The 18,201-nt window shown below is 39.7% G+C and overlaps 1 protein-coding gene and 1 long non-coding RNA gene across 4 annotated transcripts in view; both read left to right on the top strand.

Moving 5' to 3' along the window:
• LOC148214701 (uncharacterized) overlaps positions 1-5,824 on the top strand; it is a 152,855-nt gene extending 147,031 nt beyond the window's left edge. For both annotated transcript variants that reach the window (XR_015797686.1, XR_015797685.1), the window contains one exon: positions 5,330-5,824. This is a non-coding gene — a long non-coding RNA (uncharacterized LOC148214701). The remainder of the gene's footprint in view (positions 1-5,329) is intronic.
• A 1,978-nt stretch (positions 5,825-7,802) lies between these two features.
• Positions 7,803-18,201, top strand: part of PPP2R5C (protein phosphatase 2 regulatory subunit B'gamma) — a 77,576-nt gene continuing 67,177 nt past the window's right edge. The window contains exons 1-2 of one of the 2 annotated variants that reach the window (XM_088149829.1): positions 7,803-8,154; positions 9,818-9,883. In XM_088149829.1, the coding sequence (XP_088005955.1) occupies positions 8,089-8,154; positions 9,818-9,883 (132 nt within the window). In that variant the 5' untranslated portion in view covers positions 7,803-8,088. The remainder of the gene's footprint in view (positions 8,155-9,817; positions 9,884-18,201) is intronic. The other variant, XM_007433396.3, reaches the window with a different exon arrangement.

Here is an 18,201-nt window from a genome sequence, read left to right as displayed (position 1 = left end):
TTTGACCTTGAATGGAGTTGCACTTCCCTCTTCAAGGATGGTGCACAATTTGGGAGTCCTCCTGGACTCACAGCTCCTGTTCAATGAGCAGGCAGGAGCTGTGGCCAGGAAGGCTTTTGCCCAGCTTTATCTGGTGCAGCAGTTGCACCCTTTTCTATATCCCCCTCCCCTCCCAGACTGACTACTGCAACACACTCTACATGAGGCTGCCCTAGAAGACCACCTGGAAGCTTCAGCTTCAGCTGGTCCAGAATGCAGCAGCTCAGGCAGTGATGGGCATGCTTCAGTATACTCATGTAACACCTCTGCTTTGTGAGCATGTGATCGCGACTTGCGACCTTTTTTACAATGGTCATTAAGCAAATCAGATATGGCAGCTTTATCACTTTTTTACAGAAGCAGCAGCACCATGTAAAAAACAAATGATAAAGCTGCCATATCTGATCTTGAAATCATTGCTATGTGGCTTGCAAGACCCATTCTGTACTCTGACATTAAACGGTAATGCTTTATAAAAGGTTAGATGGAGAAATCAGAAGTAGGCAAGTAAAAATATGTGACCTTGGGTGTAGGGTTTGATGCACCCCTGGTGTCCAACTGCTCTTTGAAAATGCAGTTGTTTTCTCAGAATATGTCTTCTGTTATGATTATCATTTTGCTAAAAGTCAAATAAATGCACATTTTTGAGATCCCCCCAGCAGGCAAAATATGTCACAAGATGCATTGGGATTCATGTGCACCATGACCTTTATTTTCTCTGCCAAAGCATACCTTTTAACAGTTGGCTACAGTATCTAAGGAAATGATGATTCAGTGATGTTTTGTGCTACATGCCATACTCTGTCAGGGCATTGTGAGCAGAGCTGTCATTGCCATGGGACAGTATGGTATTTTTGCATTGTTTTTGTCCATTTAACTCAATGGCACAGAAATTTCTTGCGCCCACTTTCTCAAACCTGGCACCCTCCAGATGTGTGGGGATTACAGTAAGACTTTCCAGCCACTGCAATCCCTCTACAACTAAAAGATGTCCAACTGGAGAAGACTGTGTTTCCCTGTCCTGTCTCATCACACCCATAACTGCCTGTTTTACTATTTTACCTGCATAGGTGCACTATATAACCCACTAGTTTGTTCAGGGAGTTGCACTGATGGTATATTTCATGGCAACAGTGGTACATATCTTGTCTCACCAGTGCAAAAGAGCTTCTGCTATATCTCATATCCCGAACTCTCTCAAGAAGATGACTTGGAGCTTAGTCTCCCAGCATGAACAAAGATCTCTGAATCAAACTACATAACATACACAAGCCTTTGAATTCTGGACTGGTTTGGGATGTTCTCCTTTTTTAAACCCACAAGAGAAAGAAGTTAATTTTCATTTAGATATTTAGCACAGAGGTTTCCCAGAACTGACAGCAAACTGATCAGGATATAATAGGGTCTTCCATTTCCCCCTTCTTATATAGGGAAGCTATTATAGCCCTGTTCCATCCCAAGGAGATTAAACCAGGATTATTTATTTTAGTAAACAGAGTTGCTAATAGAGACCCACCAATATAGGTTTTGTTTAGAAAGTTTGATGGGTATATTATCCTGCCCAGAAGTCTTTCCAGATTTTAGTTTATTTTAAAAAGTAACTCAACAATCTCTTCCTCAGACATCAGTTCCCGCTGTGGGAAGGTAAGCAGCTTTGATCTGATGTGGTTTGCTACATTCGTAACAGGCTGCTCCTGCTCCATGAAAATAGAATTTTTTAAATTTATTTATGTATTTATTTATTTATTTAACAAATTCAGATGGCCACCCAACTCACACAAGTGACTCTGGGCAGCTTGCAGAGTAAAATCCCCGATACAAAAAAACCATTAACTCCCACCCCCCACAGCGACCAAAAACACAGTCAAAACTTGATTGGCTCCTTTTCAGCTTGGGGTCCCCAGGCCCGCTGGCAAAACCATGTCTTCAGGGCCTTCCAGAACAACATCAAGGTGGGGGCCAATCTCAGAGGGAATAACATTCCACAGGGAGGGGGCCAGCATAGAAAAGGCCCTTCTTCGTGGTCCCATCAGATGTACTTCCCTCAATGATGGGATCTGCAACATACCCAACCTCCCCGCTCTGGTGGGCTGGGTAGATGTAACTGGGGAAAGGTGGTCCTGCAAATAACCAGGTCTCAAGCCATGTAGGTCTTTAAAGGTGATAACCAGCATCTTGAGTTGGACCCAGAAGCAAATGGCAACCAATGCAGCTCCTGCAAAAGGTGACACATGCACAGATCTGGACTTGTGCAGAACTATGCAGGCTGCTGCATTTTGAACCAACTGAAGCTTCTGAATAATCTTCAAGGGCAGGCCCATGTAGAGTACGTTACGATAGTCCAAGCAGGAGGTGACTAGGGCATGGGTGACTGTGAGAAGGGCACGTTGGTCCAGCAGTTGTGCAAAGACCCTCCTGGCCACAACTGCCACCTGCGTCTCGAGTTGTGAGTCCAGAACCCACAGATTGTGCACTGGGTCCGTCTGGACCAGTGCAACCCCATCCACAACCAAAGATGATTATTCTCCCAGAATCAAGGAGTCTGGATCCAAAGCCACTCTGTCTTGCCAGGGTTCAGCTTCAACCTGTTGCTCCCTGTCCAGACCTTAACAGCCTCCTGGCACCGAGAAAGGGCAGTCATGGCATTGTTTAACCCACCATGTGCAGAAAAGTATAACTGAGTATCATCAGCATATTGATATCTCACCCCATGGTGACGGATGAATCGGGTCACCTTAAGGAGGGCCACCGGGCAATTTTCTGCAGATGCAATTAGCACAGAAAAGTATTTCCACTTCGCCACACGTATCGCCATGAGGTAGGCTTTGATAGAGGCTCTTACCCATGTTCAGTCAAGTTCATTCTTTGTCTCCTGCTAGTGACACTCTAGACGTTTCTTGATCTGTTTCATTCCTCTCAGTTTCTCCGTATACCATGGGGCATGGCCAGGTCCATAGGTTTTCCCAGATCTTAGATAATATACATCCATCTGGGACTAGGGAGGAATAAAAGCCCTAGAAATTTAATTCCAAAAGTTTTAGAATCTTTATGCAAACAAAGTATTTGTTTTTAAAAGGTTCTTGTAATTAAAAGAAGAGGGGAGGAAAACAAGGTGAACCATCCAGTTTCATCTCTGTTCCACATATTGATATTCTTGGCAGGGAGGAGGGAGGAATGGGTAGGCATCTGCAGTCCAGTATTTTCTCAGGGAATGGGTCCCCCTTCCAAAATGATAAATTGGAAATGGGAGGGAATGTCTTGGAAGTTTAGAAGGGATAATGAGCCGAACTTCACTTAAGCCAAGCTGATATTTAATCTATTTTCAAACTTTAAGTCAATTACTTTGGCAACCCAGTTCTGGGTTTCATATACCATATTTTACTCTGACTTCCAGGATGATTGCCATCGAAAGATGCTTTCCATTTTCATTCCTTTGTATAATCTTATCAATGTTCTTCTCCCATAGTATCTGTTACTCTCTTCCACTAATTGGTTGCATCAATTGTTTTTGATACTGTCAGCTACATTTTATCCTGTAGTCCACAAAATTGCAGAATAATATCAAAGAAAAATTCCAGACTGTAGCTTTGATAGTCTGATGCAGCCAAATCAACATAAAGTCTTACAGCATCTTAAATAATAACAAATTATGATATAGCTTTTGTAGGTTATAGTCAGCCATTATCAGATGTCTACATACATATGGTTAGAGGTGGGTGTTGTAAACAGTGAAGTCAGAAGGTAATGAAATGTGATAATTTTAACATTGGCTATTCACAAGTAATTGTTGGGTGATAACAGTCATCCTGGCATTGGTAAGATAATTAACATATGTAATGTGATTTTTTTTTTTTAAAAGACAAATTTAAAATGATGCTATTTCTGAGGGGAGAAAAATTAACAGCAAAGAAAATAGCATGATTCACAATAATACTAAGCTATTATGTTTGTTTGGAGCTTAGTACTTTTTGAACCAAAGTTCAAAAATCTGGACAGGTAACCGTAAGATGGACAGGTAACCATAAGATGTTATCTTCACTGGCTAGCTTGGGTTGGTGGAACTTGAACCAGAAAACTAATCAGATTCTTACACATATAGCTGTGAGATGTTATGTAGCTATGTGTGAAGATTTTGGCTTGATTTGCACAAAGTGCAAATCTGTAAATGGCTTACTTGTTTTTGGTTTACCATGAGGTGCAATCCCACACCAAGGAAGAACTTTGTCAGTATCCTTCTGGAACTTAGTATACCAAACCATACACGTATTCATTGGGGTCCACCAATGCAGTTACAGTAAGGATTTGGTTTTGACAAAGCCATGCAGACTCTTAGCAATTATGGCATTATCTTTAAGTTGCTTATTAATGGCTTCCCTTATTACCTACTTTAATGTCTTTTCAGGTATTGATGTTAGGCTCACTGTCAATTATTTATTTATTAAATGTATATGGCTACCAATCTCATATATATGACTCTAGGCGGCTGACAATTAAAACAATAAAAACACAAATAACATAAAATAACAGTCAAGAACACTCACACAATCCCACAATCAATGTAACCAAGCAATGGGCTCACTCACACCATCAAGGCCCCAGGCATGCCGACAAAACCAAGTTTTTAATGCATTGTGAAAGGCAAGGTTGGGGCAAGTGCCACATGGCACTCTCTCTGGGCAGAACCCAGAGCATGCCTCTCCTGCCAGACCTAACAGGATAGGTAGAGATGGTCCCATAAGTAATCCTGCCCCAAGCCATGAAGGGCTTTAAAGGTAACAACCAGCACCTTGAAATGTACTCGGAAGCATACTGGTAGACAATGCAGCTCACAAAGCAGAGGTATCACATGTGCCAAATGACCAGCATCCATAAGTGCCTGTGCCACTGCATTTTGCACCATCTGAAGCTTCTGAATACTCTTTAAGAGCAGCCCCCTGTAGAAGCGTTGCAATAATCCAGTGGGGAGATAACTAAGGCATGAATGACCATGAGCAAGGCCCTCCAGTCCAGGAACTGGCACAACTGGTGCACAACACAAAGCTGTGCAAAGGGACCCCCACCCTTTTTTCCCCTTTTTGAAGAAGGAGGCCACATTGACTCTTCTCCAGTCCTCTGGCACCTCCCCAATTCTCCAGGATTCCACAAAGATAATTGACAAATTTCCCAACAGTTCTTCAGTATGCTAGGGTGTATTTAATTAGTGGGTCCAGGGTATTCCATATCATCTAAATTAGCTAAAAAAAGCCTTTTCCACATTTTTATTAATCTGCTCCCTTGTGTTTGTTTGCAGACTATGCTACTCAAATCACCAATTCCTTTGGATATATAGAAAATGGCAAAATAGGAGCTAAGTTCCTTTCTCTTGGTCATCTGCTGAGATTTCTCCATCTGGAGTAAACAGTGAATCTACCACCTCTTTTGTCTTCCTCTTGCCATTGACACTCTTCATGCTGGGTTTTGCCTTTCTTGCTAGCCTTTGTTCATTTTCTGCCTTGGAGTTCCTCATGTCTACATTTCTACAATGAAGCTCTGTAGACTTCCTTGGTCATTATTTCCAGTGAGCTTTTAGTTTTTAGTCTCTGCTCCTTCATGACCTGTCTATTCAACCACATTGGCTTCTTCAGATGTCTCCTAGCTTTCTCCCTCATTAGTTCTGTTTGAAACTGCACTCTCCTTAATTTCAGTAAATCCCAGCCACTACAAAACCTGGTTTTCTTCCTACGGCTTCACCTTTACTATTTCTTTTAGTTTATTAAAATTGACCTTTATAAAATTCATGGTTTGTGTTCCACTGCTTTTTACAAAGCTTTTTGTTAAAATAAAGAACTCTAACAATATGTGGTCATTTGCATCTGATATTTCCACCACTTAAATATCTTCAGTCAACTCTTTCCTATTAACAACAGTCCAAATCCAAAGAAGTTCCTCTTGTGCCTACCTCAACCTTTTGAAACAGAAAATCATTACCATACCTCAAGAATTTATCTAACATTTTGCATTTGGCAGAATTAGTGCATTAGCTTTAGGAGCTCCAGGAGCTATCACTGACACTCAGTGGTTGCTAATGCACCTAAAGCTAATGCTCAGTATACAATCATCTAAAGTTTGTTAAGGTCCATGTGTTCAATTCTCAGTAGAGGGTTTGATCCCCATAGAATTAACATGTGGTTACCCATGACTAATGAATCCCAGGGAGGATGTAACTAGTCATGTGGTGCCCCTGATGGTCGATGTAACTACTGTATCTTATGTGCCTTTGTGCTTCGTGACATCCAGCTCATCTTGCTTGTCACTCATGTACTGTGCATTACTGTACAGACATTAAGACTTCCTATGTTCAATTTCCCTTTCCCTTTATGGACAACAGCTTTTTCGTTGTTCCTTTGTTAAACAAGTAAGTTCCAAAACACTTCACTTTGTTGCCATATATAATACATTATCTGCCAGTTCTTTACCCACCAGTGGTCTTACAGCTCCCATCCTGACCCCATTGTAAAGCCCTCCTGGTGAGGTTAACCAGCTGTTGTCCAAAGATATACTTTCCCTCCTTAGTGAGATGACTTCCATCTTGTCACTCAGGGTCTCAAATGACCTTTGTGATTCAAGAAAACAGGATGTGTAGGTCTGTATTTATAAACACAGACACAAATATATAAAAGACTATACACTTCCCCTTTCCTACAGTGTGGAAAGTGAATTACAGTTCATAAGTATCTTAGGATGGAAGAATAATGACTGGACAGTGGTAAGAGTTGCTAATTTGAAAGAACTTTGTTTACTCTACCCTTGTATTAAACATCATGGCATATCAGACCTGGAATTTTTACTACAATTGTAGAGGGAAAAAACAATAATGAATTTTCAGTTAAGATATTCAGTGCCTTCTCTGAAAAACATTTACTTCAAACAATTTAGCTAGGAAAGGAATGAAATAGATGTATGCAAGGAAAATATGCGGGCATCATCTTTCTGCCTGAAAGATCTTAAAGGCATCCAGAACAGGGAGAAACCGGTATTCCTTCTACTGAAACTGGAAAGCAGAAGGCAGATAACTTTTATTGAATTCCACCCGTGCTAACCTGTTGCATGGAAAATAGCAAGAGTCCTGTGATACCTTAAAAGATTTACTGCACATATAATCAGATCATTAAATTCCGATTGCAATCCAGATGAAGGCATAGCAGGTAACAACCAAATTTACCCGTAAACTGTATTCCACGTATTTCCTAGTGCAGCATCCTCCTGAAAAGTATAAGCGTCTGTTTTCAAAAGGACTAGTCGTGCCAGGCCTTCGCAACAAAATCAAGACATTTTAAAACCTAACGAATTTATCTTCCCAGGAATATATGGCGGGCGGTGAGAGAGAAGCATTACATCCACATGCAAGCTTCGTGAGTACTGTTTTTGGACGCTAAGATGCCCCTTTATTTTGGTCTGATTTCGTCTGCAAAAGAAAGAGGCCTGCCGGGACAACGCAGGAGCCGCGCAGAAAGAAGAGCGGGAATCGAACCGGCCGGCTTCCACCCGCCTCACGCTGGGACGAAACGTCAACGTCAGTCCCTAAGCCACGCCCGCCAGCGGTGGGGGGAGGATGTGAGTGGGAGGAGGAAAAAGAACGTTAGGGTCACGTGACGCGGTCCAGCCAATGGAGAGGCGGCAAGCTAGCCCCGCCGTGAAGCAGGCAGGCGAGAGGACTCTTGGCGGCGGCTACATTCTCCTCCTCTTTCTGCCAGCGCTCCCGGTAGTCGGAGCAGGGGGCGGGGGTAGAGAGACGAGTCCCGCGCGGGGTCTGAAGGAGGGAGCCAGCCAGCTAGCAAGCAAGTGCGGGAGGCGGGCGGGCGGGCAAGCGAGCCGGCTGGCTGGCTGGCCGGCCAGCCGGTGGAGTAGAAGGAGCTGAAGAAGAGAAAGGAGAGGGAGGGAAAGAAGGCAGAGAGGCAGCGGGGCCGGCGCCACTGCCACCATCATCACACCTCCTCCTCAGCTACCGTCCTTCCCGGGAGGCTGCGACTCCTCGGCCTGGCGGGCCCCCAGCCACCCAATCGGTCGGCCATGCCGAATAAAAACAAGAAGGAGAAGAGTCAGGTCAGGCCTGAGAGAGGCAGCAGCGGCCGCGAAGTAATCCCAGGCAGGAGCAGGCCCCGGAGGGGGGGAGGTGTTCTAGCTGATTGGGTGGAGGCAGGCCGATGGGGCCTGGAGAGCGAGGGGGCAGAGGGAGGGTTATACTGCTCGGGGCGGGGGCGCCAGACTTACCAGGAACTGGCAGGGTCTGAAAAGATGACACCTCCGCCCCGCACACTAGCAAAAGGTGTTACTCTTGGGAGTGAGTCCTTCCCACCTGTAGTACTTTATATGGCACTGTTCATGTATGGATATATACACATGTATTTCTAGTGTCACTCCCCCTTTCCAAACTTGGAAGGAGTGAAAAAAGCAAGAAGCACGAGTTTGTACTTGGCGGAGAACAACAAAGAGTCTTGTTGCCTTTAAGAGACGAACAGACTTAGTATGGCATAAGCTCTAAATCTGATAGTCCATTTAACCACAAGAGTCTTTGTTGCAACAAACTTAACACAGCTGCCCCCTTTGCAAGTGGTTGCTTTGGGATGGTTTCTGGATGTCCTAAGTGTTCTCTGATGAAAGAAGGATGGGTTTATTTTGCAAGATGTCTTAGACTGTGGATGCTTAGGTGGAGGACAGAGGTTTCTTGCACCAGACTGGCAAGCTGGTGTGAAAAGCACAGATAGAGTTTGACATAGGGAAATCACTGTTGTGATAATAAACTCACTTCCAGGTTCACTTGTCATTTTTCTTTCTTTGACTCTGACATGTGTTTATGAAAGTGTCATTGAGCAAGTGTTAAGATTTAAAGTACTATTTCCTGCTGAAGCAGTGTTCAGGCATCATTCTAAGCAATGATGCAATCCTGTGCTTGTGTACTTTGGAATAAACCTTATTGCTCAGTGAGTCTTATTAACTCAAGTATGCATATCAACAGGCTGTGTATGTATTAAGGCTGTGTCCTTTGTCTGCTAACTGACAGATAGGAGGCAGAGATCTGGTTTCTTATTGTTTAGTATTGAGTGAAACAGGTTCTCTTCCTGTTAATTAATCCTGTAGTGTTGAATTCTATGGTAGCATCTCTATATATGCTCAGAAATGGAAATGTTTATTATATGTATTTTATTACTTTTATTATAGTATTTTATATTCAGTGGAACCTCATCTGGCTTGCTGTAGCTCTCCTTTGCCCTTATAAATCTCAAGAAAAAAGTATCTAGGGAAATTTTGTCTATTGGTTGACCCCAAGAACAAGGTTCTTGTTGCCACTTGCATTCTGAAATATTTTAAACACATAATATGATATTATAAGGGTACAATTCACCACTTGGCATAACTTAGAAGTCCTACAAATGGCAAGTCCTTGGTATGATACTTGAAGTCATATGACCTCTCCATATTACAAATTTAATTAGGCCTTACAGAGAACTAAATGTTGATTAATCCTCAGAATTGTAATAGAAGTGATGCCATGGATTATTTGCTATGAACTGATTTGTTTATGTCCCTTGATATTTCACTTAATCTACTGCCTTTGCTTCTTTAAAACTATTTTCATGTTTTCTCTCACATGTACAGTGGTTTTAAAACTGTACTGCTTGCTTGAAAGTAAATGCAGGCTACGTATTCCATCTGACATGTTTTTTCAGTAAAGAATGACTTCATAAGCAAAATTATACTGTATGTTTGCTTGAAATTTTCTTATCTCTGTCAATTTTAGGAACCTCCAAAAGCAGGCAAAAGTGGCAAAAGTAGCAAAGATGTACAAGATAATCTGGATATTGAGGTAAATCTTTAAAAAAAATGCTATCCTGGAGAAAGTATGCTTATTTTCTATAAGATTTGAAATTCTCTTCACTTCATACATTTGCACTATTACTAAGACACTCTTAAAATTATCAGTGTCTTCTGAATTAGATTCATGATGTCATGTGTCTTAATGGTCTTAATTTTGTAGGAAGTGGTAATGGGGATGCTCAGTGTTTAGTAATTTGGTTTGTTTGTTTGCTTATACATCACATTTGTATAGCTGCCCATCTCACACAAGCGACTCTGGGCGGCTACAACATTATTTATTTATTTAAACAATTACTAGTTTCTTTACTGGCCAGCAGCGGTCGCAGGGAAGTCAGCTCATCTGGTCTTTCTTCCTCTGCCAATCGCATCTAAGCAGGCCCAGCACCAGATCCTGCTCCCTGCACAGAGCGCCGCCAGCGTTTCCTCCCACCAAATCGGGAGTACCTATTTATCTATTCGCAGATGGTATGCTTTCGAAATGTTAGGTGGGCAGAAGCTAGGGACCAATGACAGGAGCTCATTCCATCACACAGAGCTGGGCCCGAACCACTGGAGTGTTGACCATTTCTGGCCGGCAAACTCCAATGCCATTAAGCCGCTACGCCACCGCCTCCCCCATTAAGTTAAGTAATTTCTTATCCTCTAGGAAAACCTGTGTACTATAGTTAGGAAATTTAGTTTGGAAGTCCCCTGTTTTGTGACATCTTGACCTGAATTCTCTGGATAGCTTTAAGTAAGCCATTCCTCACATTTCCCTAACCTAGCGTATGAATCCTAGGAGTGATAATATTGGCTTACCTAATTGGAGGAATTGTTATAATATACTTTAAGTGTTTTGAATGCTTAAGAAAAGTTACTGTATAAAAGCTAACTTTATTATTGAGGCTCTAGAGTCTCACCATATTTCAATATAACTGCTATAGTATCAGTTAATTCACCTTTTGAGAGCCAGTTTGATCTAGTGGTTAAGGCACCAGGCTAGAAACCCAGGAGACTGTGAGTTCTAGTCCCACCTTAGGCATGAAAGCTGGCTGGGTGACTTTGAGCCAGTCACACACTCAGCCCACAACATCAGGCTCAGGCAAAAAGCCAGTCAGTCAGTTCCTGTCACAACCAATGGATGAACATTCAGTTGATCCCAAAAAAAGCAGACCCTGCACCTGCGGGAAAACACTAAGGAAAAAAATATCAGTTAATTCACCTGTTCATATTCTAAATTGCTTTTAACCTTGCAAATTGGAGTGACAAATATTTCTTAATAACTAAATTAAAATTCTGCCAAACACATCTTTTAGTAATCTGATTGATTTAAAAACTGATGTCCTGTTTTAACTAGTCAGTAATTGTCTTCCCTTAATTGTTTGTTTGTTTGATTGATTTATATAAACTGTTAAAATATTAAAATAATTTAATTGTTAAAACTGTTAAACTTAAAATATTAAAATAATAAAATATAAAATAAACTGTTAAAACATTATTTAATAGTTTGTCATATCTATATCCATACTCATTAATCATTCTGAAAGTTGCCAAATGTCAAGAAATGGTCAGTAACTCTAAAGGTTCCCTTAATTAGCCCTAGCTGAGCAAATAACATTTGACAGGAGATGACACAGTGCTTTGTACCTCCCACATTCTGCTTGTAACATCACTGCAAAAAGGGTCCTATTTAATGTCCTAATTTAAATTTGTTAATTAACTAATTTTCTAAGTTAAATTTGCTAGTGCTGTAGAGAGCCGAATGTACTCTTAATTAAATCAGAGTCCATTCAGTAGGATAAATGTTGTGTCATTGAGGAAGACCTAAGTCTACACACTACCAGTCATGCCTTGGTTAGACTAGCCTCAGTTGTACATATTGAAAAAAAAGTGAAACTTTTATGATAGCTACTAATGTTCATAAGACATACTATGAGTGCTGGGAGGCTTATTTTTAAGAAATATGCTGCATTTCAACTATATATGACATCATGAAATAGATATTGAAATTAAATAAAATGCTATTACTTTATGGATCAAATAAAGTAATGATTCTCTATTCTAAGATGAAAGTATATTTTCTTGTAGAAAAAAAATATTATAAAAGGTAGAGATGTGCTGTGTCTTGGATTCAAAGCAGAAAAGGGGGTTTAGAGCAGGTGCACCTGTTGGCACCTTAAAAAAACAGTGTCTTTTCCTGGTTTCACACAGTAGCCACGCAATCCCATTAAAATACATATTTGATGGAAGGAAGAGCCAGTAGCATGTGTGTACCCATTCAAAGCACTTTGTTGCACCTTTTCAGAGCCTCCTTAATATAAATGTGTATTTTCCTGGGATAACTCAGCTACCATGTGAGTCCAGGAAAAGATACAGCATCTTAAGGAGGTGCTGACAGATGTGTGTATGCCCACCCCTATTCCAAAGCAGTTTTTCTGCTTCAGATTCAAGTGCTACGCATACCTAGTAAGGATGAATATGTAAGTTTCTTCTCAGTTTTTTCTTTTGTGAAGTTTTCTTGCATTAAACTTTCCTCTGTTTTTGATAACATTTTCCTTGTTGATTTACAAGTCTTATAGAAAAATCTTCTCTGTTGCTGGGGAGAGTAGAGTTAAGGAGATTGGAGCATTCACAGAGATCTGATTGAATATATGTTATGGTTGGTTTCATAGCTGTTACATTCAGTTGTTAAAACCACTGAATGCTTAAGAATTTAGTATGTCATTTAGTATTGGCAGGGTATTGTACATGCCGGATTGTAAGAAGTTGATCAAGTGCTGGTTTAATATTAAAATATAAGCATTTTTAAAAGGTACATCTTCTGTACTTTGTAGAAGTACATTGGAGGATATGTACATGGGAATACCAATGGGGTAAGCATGTTGTCCAGTTTGAAATTAAAATTCTATGAAAATAGAGAACTTGCATACTCAAATGCAGTTTATGTCTGGATACATAGAGAGATACCTTAAGAACCCTTTTCCAAGTAACAGATTTGTAGGATATACAGTGCAAGCGTTTGACCAGTGATTGCTGTTTCTAATGGGTAAAGAATATTGGAATTTATTGAACCAGATGCATAGATAGTACTTCAGACAATAGAACTGAATGGTGTAATTAAAGAGAGCTTCTGCTGGATCAGGCAAAGGGCCCATCTACTGTAGTATTGTGTGAGACCTTGTGATTAGCCAGAAGCATTTGGGAAGTAATGGTGTGCGAAATTTGGATACTCATTTTCCTGAGCTCAGGAAAAGGCACAGCTCCTTTAAGAAGTTGCCAACAAGTACAGCAAGGGTGCCTGCACCAAATCCAAAGCAGCTTTGCCTGCTTCAGATTTAAATGCCACTCACGTCTAATAATAAGCAATGGCCCTGTTTTATAGTTGTTTGCCAGAAGCTTTAATGTTAGAGGTGGTGGCTGTGATTCAGGAACTAGTATAAGAGCTGTTAATGCCAGCAGCGTTATGAATTTGTTCAGCCCTTTTTTAAATCCATCTAATTCAAGGGTCCTCAAAATGTGTGTCAGAATCCTGGGGAGGGGTCACAAGCAATTTAGAATGGGGTTCCATTTTTTTTAAAGCTGTCTAAGCTCACACAGGCTCTCTCTTTGACTGGTCAACCCTGCAGTACACTTACACAGAGTAGAGAGCAGGGGCATTTGCAGAGGGAGGGCAAAAAAGTAAAGATGATGACCTCATATAGAAAGAGTTGGGGCTTTGTTCATTTGCTCTTAGCCACAATGTGACTTTTTGACACTCCCCACAGATGCCACTGGTAGAGAGCAGAGCCTTGAGCAAGTTTTGATAGCAGCCAAGTTTGTCTGTGCAAGGCTTGTGCAGACAAAGTGGGAGTTTGGTCAAAATTCATCCCTGCTTTGCCTGGCCAAGCCTACAATGGACTTGCATAGGCAAAGCAAGGAGCAAATTCTGGAGCAGCTTTTCAGATATGGCTATGTACCCCTGTCTAGCCATCTCTCAAAACCAACCCAACAGTCATAGCAGTGTTATTATTTATTAATCTGTCGATCCAGGAGGTTACAAATTCATTTATCATGTAGTGGTGATGTTCAGTACTGAAAGGTTCAAAATCTCCTGATCTGATAAGTTCCACCACATATGATGGCAACAAATTCTGTAGTTAAAGTACTGACGTGTACTTCTACACAGAAGACTCAGCATAGGACCAACGTCAGTCAGTCCAGTGTGTGCGATAATCTGTATGTGCTAAAGAATATGAGCATTCAATTGATTATAATGCCTGAAGCACGCAAAGTCATACAATACTTCTTCAAAGCACCATGTAAGTCTCTGTATGGCAGCAGGGATTGTATTGTTCCATGGTCCATTTTACCCTGCCTCCAGTGCTGCCACCAAACCAACCCCAAATTCAATTTCTATTCTGTACAAAAAGTCTCCCTTGATTCCTTGTGACTACATGGATACAATATTTATACATGTTGTTTTCCATAGCATAATATGAAAAGAGCTTTTGATTGCCAACTTCTGGGATCTTTTTTCTGATTTCCCCATCTAGTTTAGATCCCTGGGACTTCCTGGGGATCTTCCATTCAATTACTAACCACGGCTGTCCCTGCTTAGTTTTTTCAAGATCAGCCCAGGAGTAGCCAGGTTCTGTGATATGCTGTGATTCTGCCTTATTTAATTTTATCTAATTTTTGTAAATGTAATCTTAAACCTATCTGTTTGGAAATGTACTAGCATATGTTGTTATTTTTTTCCAAATGCTTGTGAAAAATGCCAGATTGTAAAGACTAGAGATTGTCCTCAATTCAAAGAACAGAAAGAACACAAGTAGCAGTAACTCACAAGTATTTTATTTATAGGTGCCTATATAAACTATCACTAAATATCAATTTTTATATCACGTTCTTAGAATATTTAATGGAAAGTACACTAGTGAAAGAAACTATTTCAGACATCATGCACACAGCTATATAATCACTATAAAGTGAGGTCTCTAAGGCCAAAATTAAAGTAGATTTATTAGCCAAACTTGCAATTCAATTTGGGGGGGGGGTGTTGGAACTACATATGATAGGATCTAATCCTATTAGCAGTAATAACCCCAAATAATCTTTTCTTAGCAATATCTAATATAACAAAATATAAGGCATCATCATATCTGATTGTTTCCAATACATAAGCAGCACTAATTAAGTAAAGCTGGGATGGGCAAACTCACATGTTGCACTATATATTTTATATTTTTGTCAGAGCAGAGGAGATAAAGGGCTGCAGTTTTTGCTAGCAGTTGAGCAGCTACTTCTGTCCTGGTTTCATACTTCATCATTGATCAGCAAAGTTCCTGCATGCTTCCAATGAACATTTTAGTTGTCACTTTTCATGAAATGAGGGTTGTCATTACATTGTATGACTACTTTTCTGCAGTAGTCCAAAGAATAATATTTCTTCCTTGACCAGATATTTTATTGTATGGATATAAATATTTTTAATTGTTTGCAAAGTATGTAAAGTTTGATTTCAGAGTTGTCTATCTGATCACGTCCATATGTAAGGTTGCTATTGGAAGAAGGTGTATGCTTTAAACACTGATTTTTTTCACAGAACTCTGTTAGTCTTCACTTTGAACACTAAGGCCAGTGGATGCTATTTTATTTCTGACCTTAGCATAATAGGCTCTTAAAACTAGTATAATATCTTTAGGGGAAGTTGACAAGGTGTTATAAATATAGAATAGTTAACTTTCATTTTTTCTGCATTTATCATTGGACCATAGACTTGGATCTCCATACCATTGATTGGCTTGCTTTGGACTCATGCTATAGTTGAGATCATGCTACAATTTTGGCAGTTGTCTCCAAGCACTAACTTTGACACTATTTTTTAATAATGATGCTGCTCCATTTCTTCTTTGACTTTCTTGTCCAGAGAAAATCTGGTGTTCCTCCAATGTGAATTTACCCATTCCAATCCCTTTCACTTCACCAATTTCCAGAATGCCAGTGTTCAGTCTTGACATTTTTGCTCTGACAGCATCAAGCTTGGTTCATAGTTCTGATATTCCACACACTAATGACATACATATCTTGGCAGCATGAATCTTTCCTTTTGCCTCTGGATACATCAGCAGGTGGACATCCTTTCAGCTAGGCAGCTGTCTGGAAATTCCAGCTACTTTCAGTAATAAACATTGTGCCCAATGTTAGCTTACACAAAATATAAAAGTACTATTGTCTTCTGGCTTGACTGAGAAATTGCTTAGGTCCATATTGTCTGCAATCTTTCTTCCCTTGCAGTAGGTTTATTAAGAAGAAGCTGGTAATAAGAAAGCAAAAGAGATTCATACATAAGAGGCTACTGCCTAATTATGATAGATTACTTTGCAAAATATGCCTTTGCAGAATATCTTCCCATTCAAACTGCCAAACGCACCATTGAGATCTTGTGCAGAAATACTAAAAAATTGTGAGATTTAACATTCATGAGATACTGAGCATTTACATTTTTAAATGAAGCATTTATTTAATGTAAGGGTTCTGTGGGTTTCATCTGGAGATATTGATAGTATTCTGGCATTTGCAAGCATTAAGACATAAACCTCTGGATTACGGGTGCCATGCTTTACATATACATTAGTCAGGACCCTAAAAACTAACATTAAATTCAATATTAAATTAAATCATTATTCTTATTTCCCTTTCGAGATAAGCACAGGAGAGATAAAATTGTGGTCATGTACTAAGACTTCAACATTAGAATTGGAATTTCAATTAATATGGATATTATTATGTCATTATTTATGTCAGTGATAGAGAAATTGTTTTCATCTGGAGTTTCAGGTTGCTTCCTGCAGCATTTAGCAGGGATTGCAAATTGTAGAATTGGAAGGGACCACAAAGAACATCTAGTCCAAGCCTGTGCAATGTGTAGGAAACTAATTAAACTGTTTATGAGATATGGTTATCCAGCCTGTTCTTAAAAACCTCCAGAGATGGAGAATCCACAACCTCCAGAGATAATCTGTTTCTCTGTAGTACAGATCTTATCATCAGGAAAGTTTTCCTTACGTTTCAACAAATTATCTTTGCTCTCCCTGAAATTCCATCCCCGCACTGAAGAGCAATCTGGGAATGGAACAAAACACTCAGTATTTTCTTCTATTTCCACAGTATTGTTTATATGTACAGAGAAAGAGCCTGTCCTTCTCTGTATTCAGACTAATTAAGGAATCTTGCAATAGAGAAAGAAACAGGCTTTTGTATTTATGTCTTGGTTACTGTTCTTTATGGAGTAACTACTAAATTTACTTTTTGGTTCTGTGCAATCTCTCTTGCTGTTCAAGAACTCAGAATGGAAAAATAGATGTTCTTATTTGAAGAACTTTTATTTGCACCAGGATCCAGTTCATTTTGAAATAATGCAGTGTATGTTTAGCACAGGGTGACATTATTTGTGGTATTTTTCTAGGCTGATATGACAAAGAGATACCTTTTTTTCTGGATAGCTTTGGTTAGCAAGTCATTCTTCAACACTGGGAATTGTAAATATTTTACCATATTTTTTTATACGGTTCTGAACCATCAGTCATTTCATCTTTGGTGCTGAAATGCTCTTTCAACTTTTTCATCTGTTACATATCCATGATTATAGTATTGCTTTATTCAAGTACTTAATCTAAAATAAGTGTATTACTGTACAACAAATTGGTCAGAGTATAGTGCAGTATAAAGTTCTAATATTTTGTTCTTTATTTTGTCCAATTCAAACTTAATCAGTAATCAGTTTTTTTTATATTTATTATCAAGAAGGGGAAAAATGTCACCTTTACTTTCAAACAGGAATTTTATATTTTAAATAGTCCATCCTATTAAAACTATGTAATGTTACCCAGTTTGATAGAAACGGTGGGGCGGTATTGAATTCTCTAAAAGTTTATCATAATAGTAAAACCAATGTTGTGATAGCTCATTTGTATTATTTGCTGGGCAGCATAAATCAGTTTTGACCTTGATAGATGCAGAATTATACCTTTTTATGTAATTCTTTTTTTAAAAAATAATTTCTCATTGTTATTCTCCAAACTATATTCTATACTTAGAATCTTCTCCATTATTTCCTTCAACTCAGCTTTGAAAGTATAACCATAACTAGCACAGCTAAAAAGAAAATTAGGCAATTAGATCCGGGCATCTTAGACTCTTCACTTTTGCTTAAATGGGGCTGTCTTTTTTTCTTTCTGCTCTCTACCAAGTTTCTATATGTTTCACCCAAGGCAAAAACAAATCTGAGATTATGCTCTTGTGTGTTCAAAAGTAGAGGGGGAGGGGGGCAGTTATTGTTTCTTTATC

This window comes from Python bivittatus, unplaced genomic scaffold (genome assembly GCF_059951505.1).
Source record: "Python bivittatus isolate LINGU-HERP-01145 unplaced genomic scaffold, Pbiv_v1 ctg000580_np1212, whole genome shotgun sequence".
NCBI classification, from domain to species: Eukaryota; Metazoa; Chordata; class Lepidosauria; order Squamata; family Pythonidae; genus Python; species Python bivittatus.
Note: the sequence above shows the minus strand (reverse complement) of the source record. Positions and strands in the feature narration are given on the sequence as shown.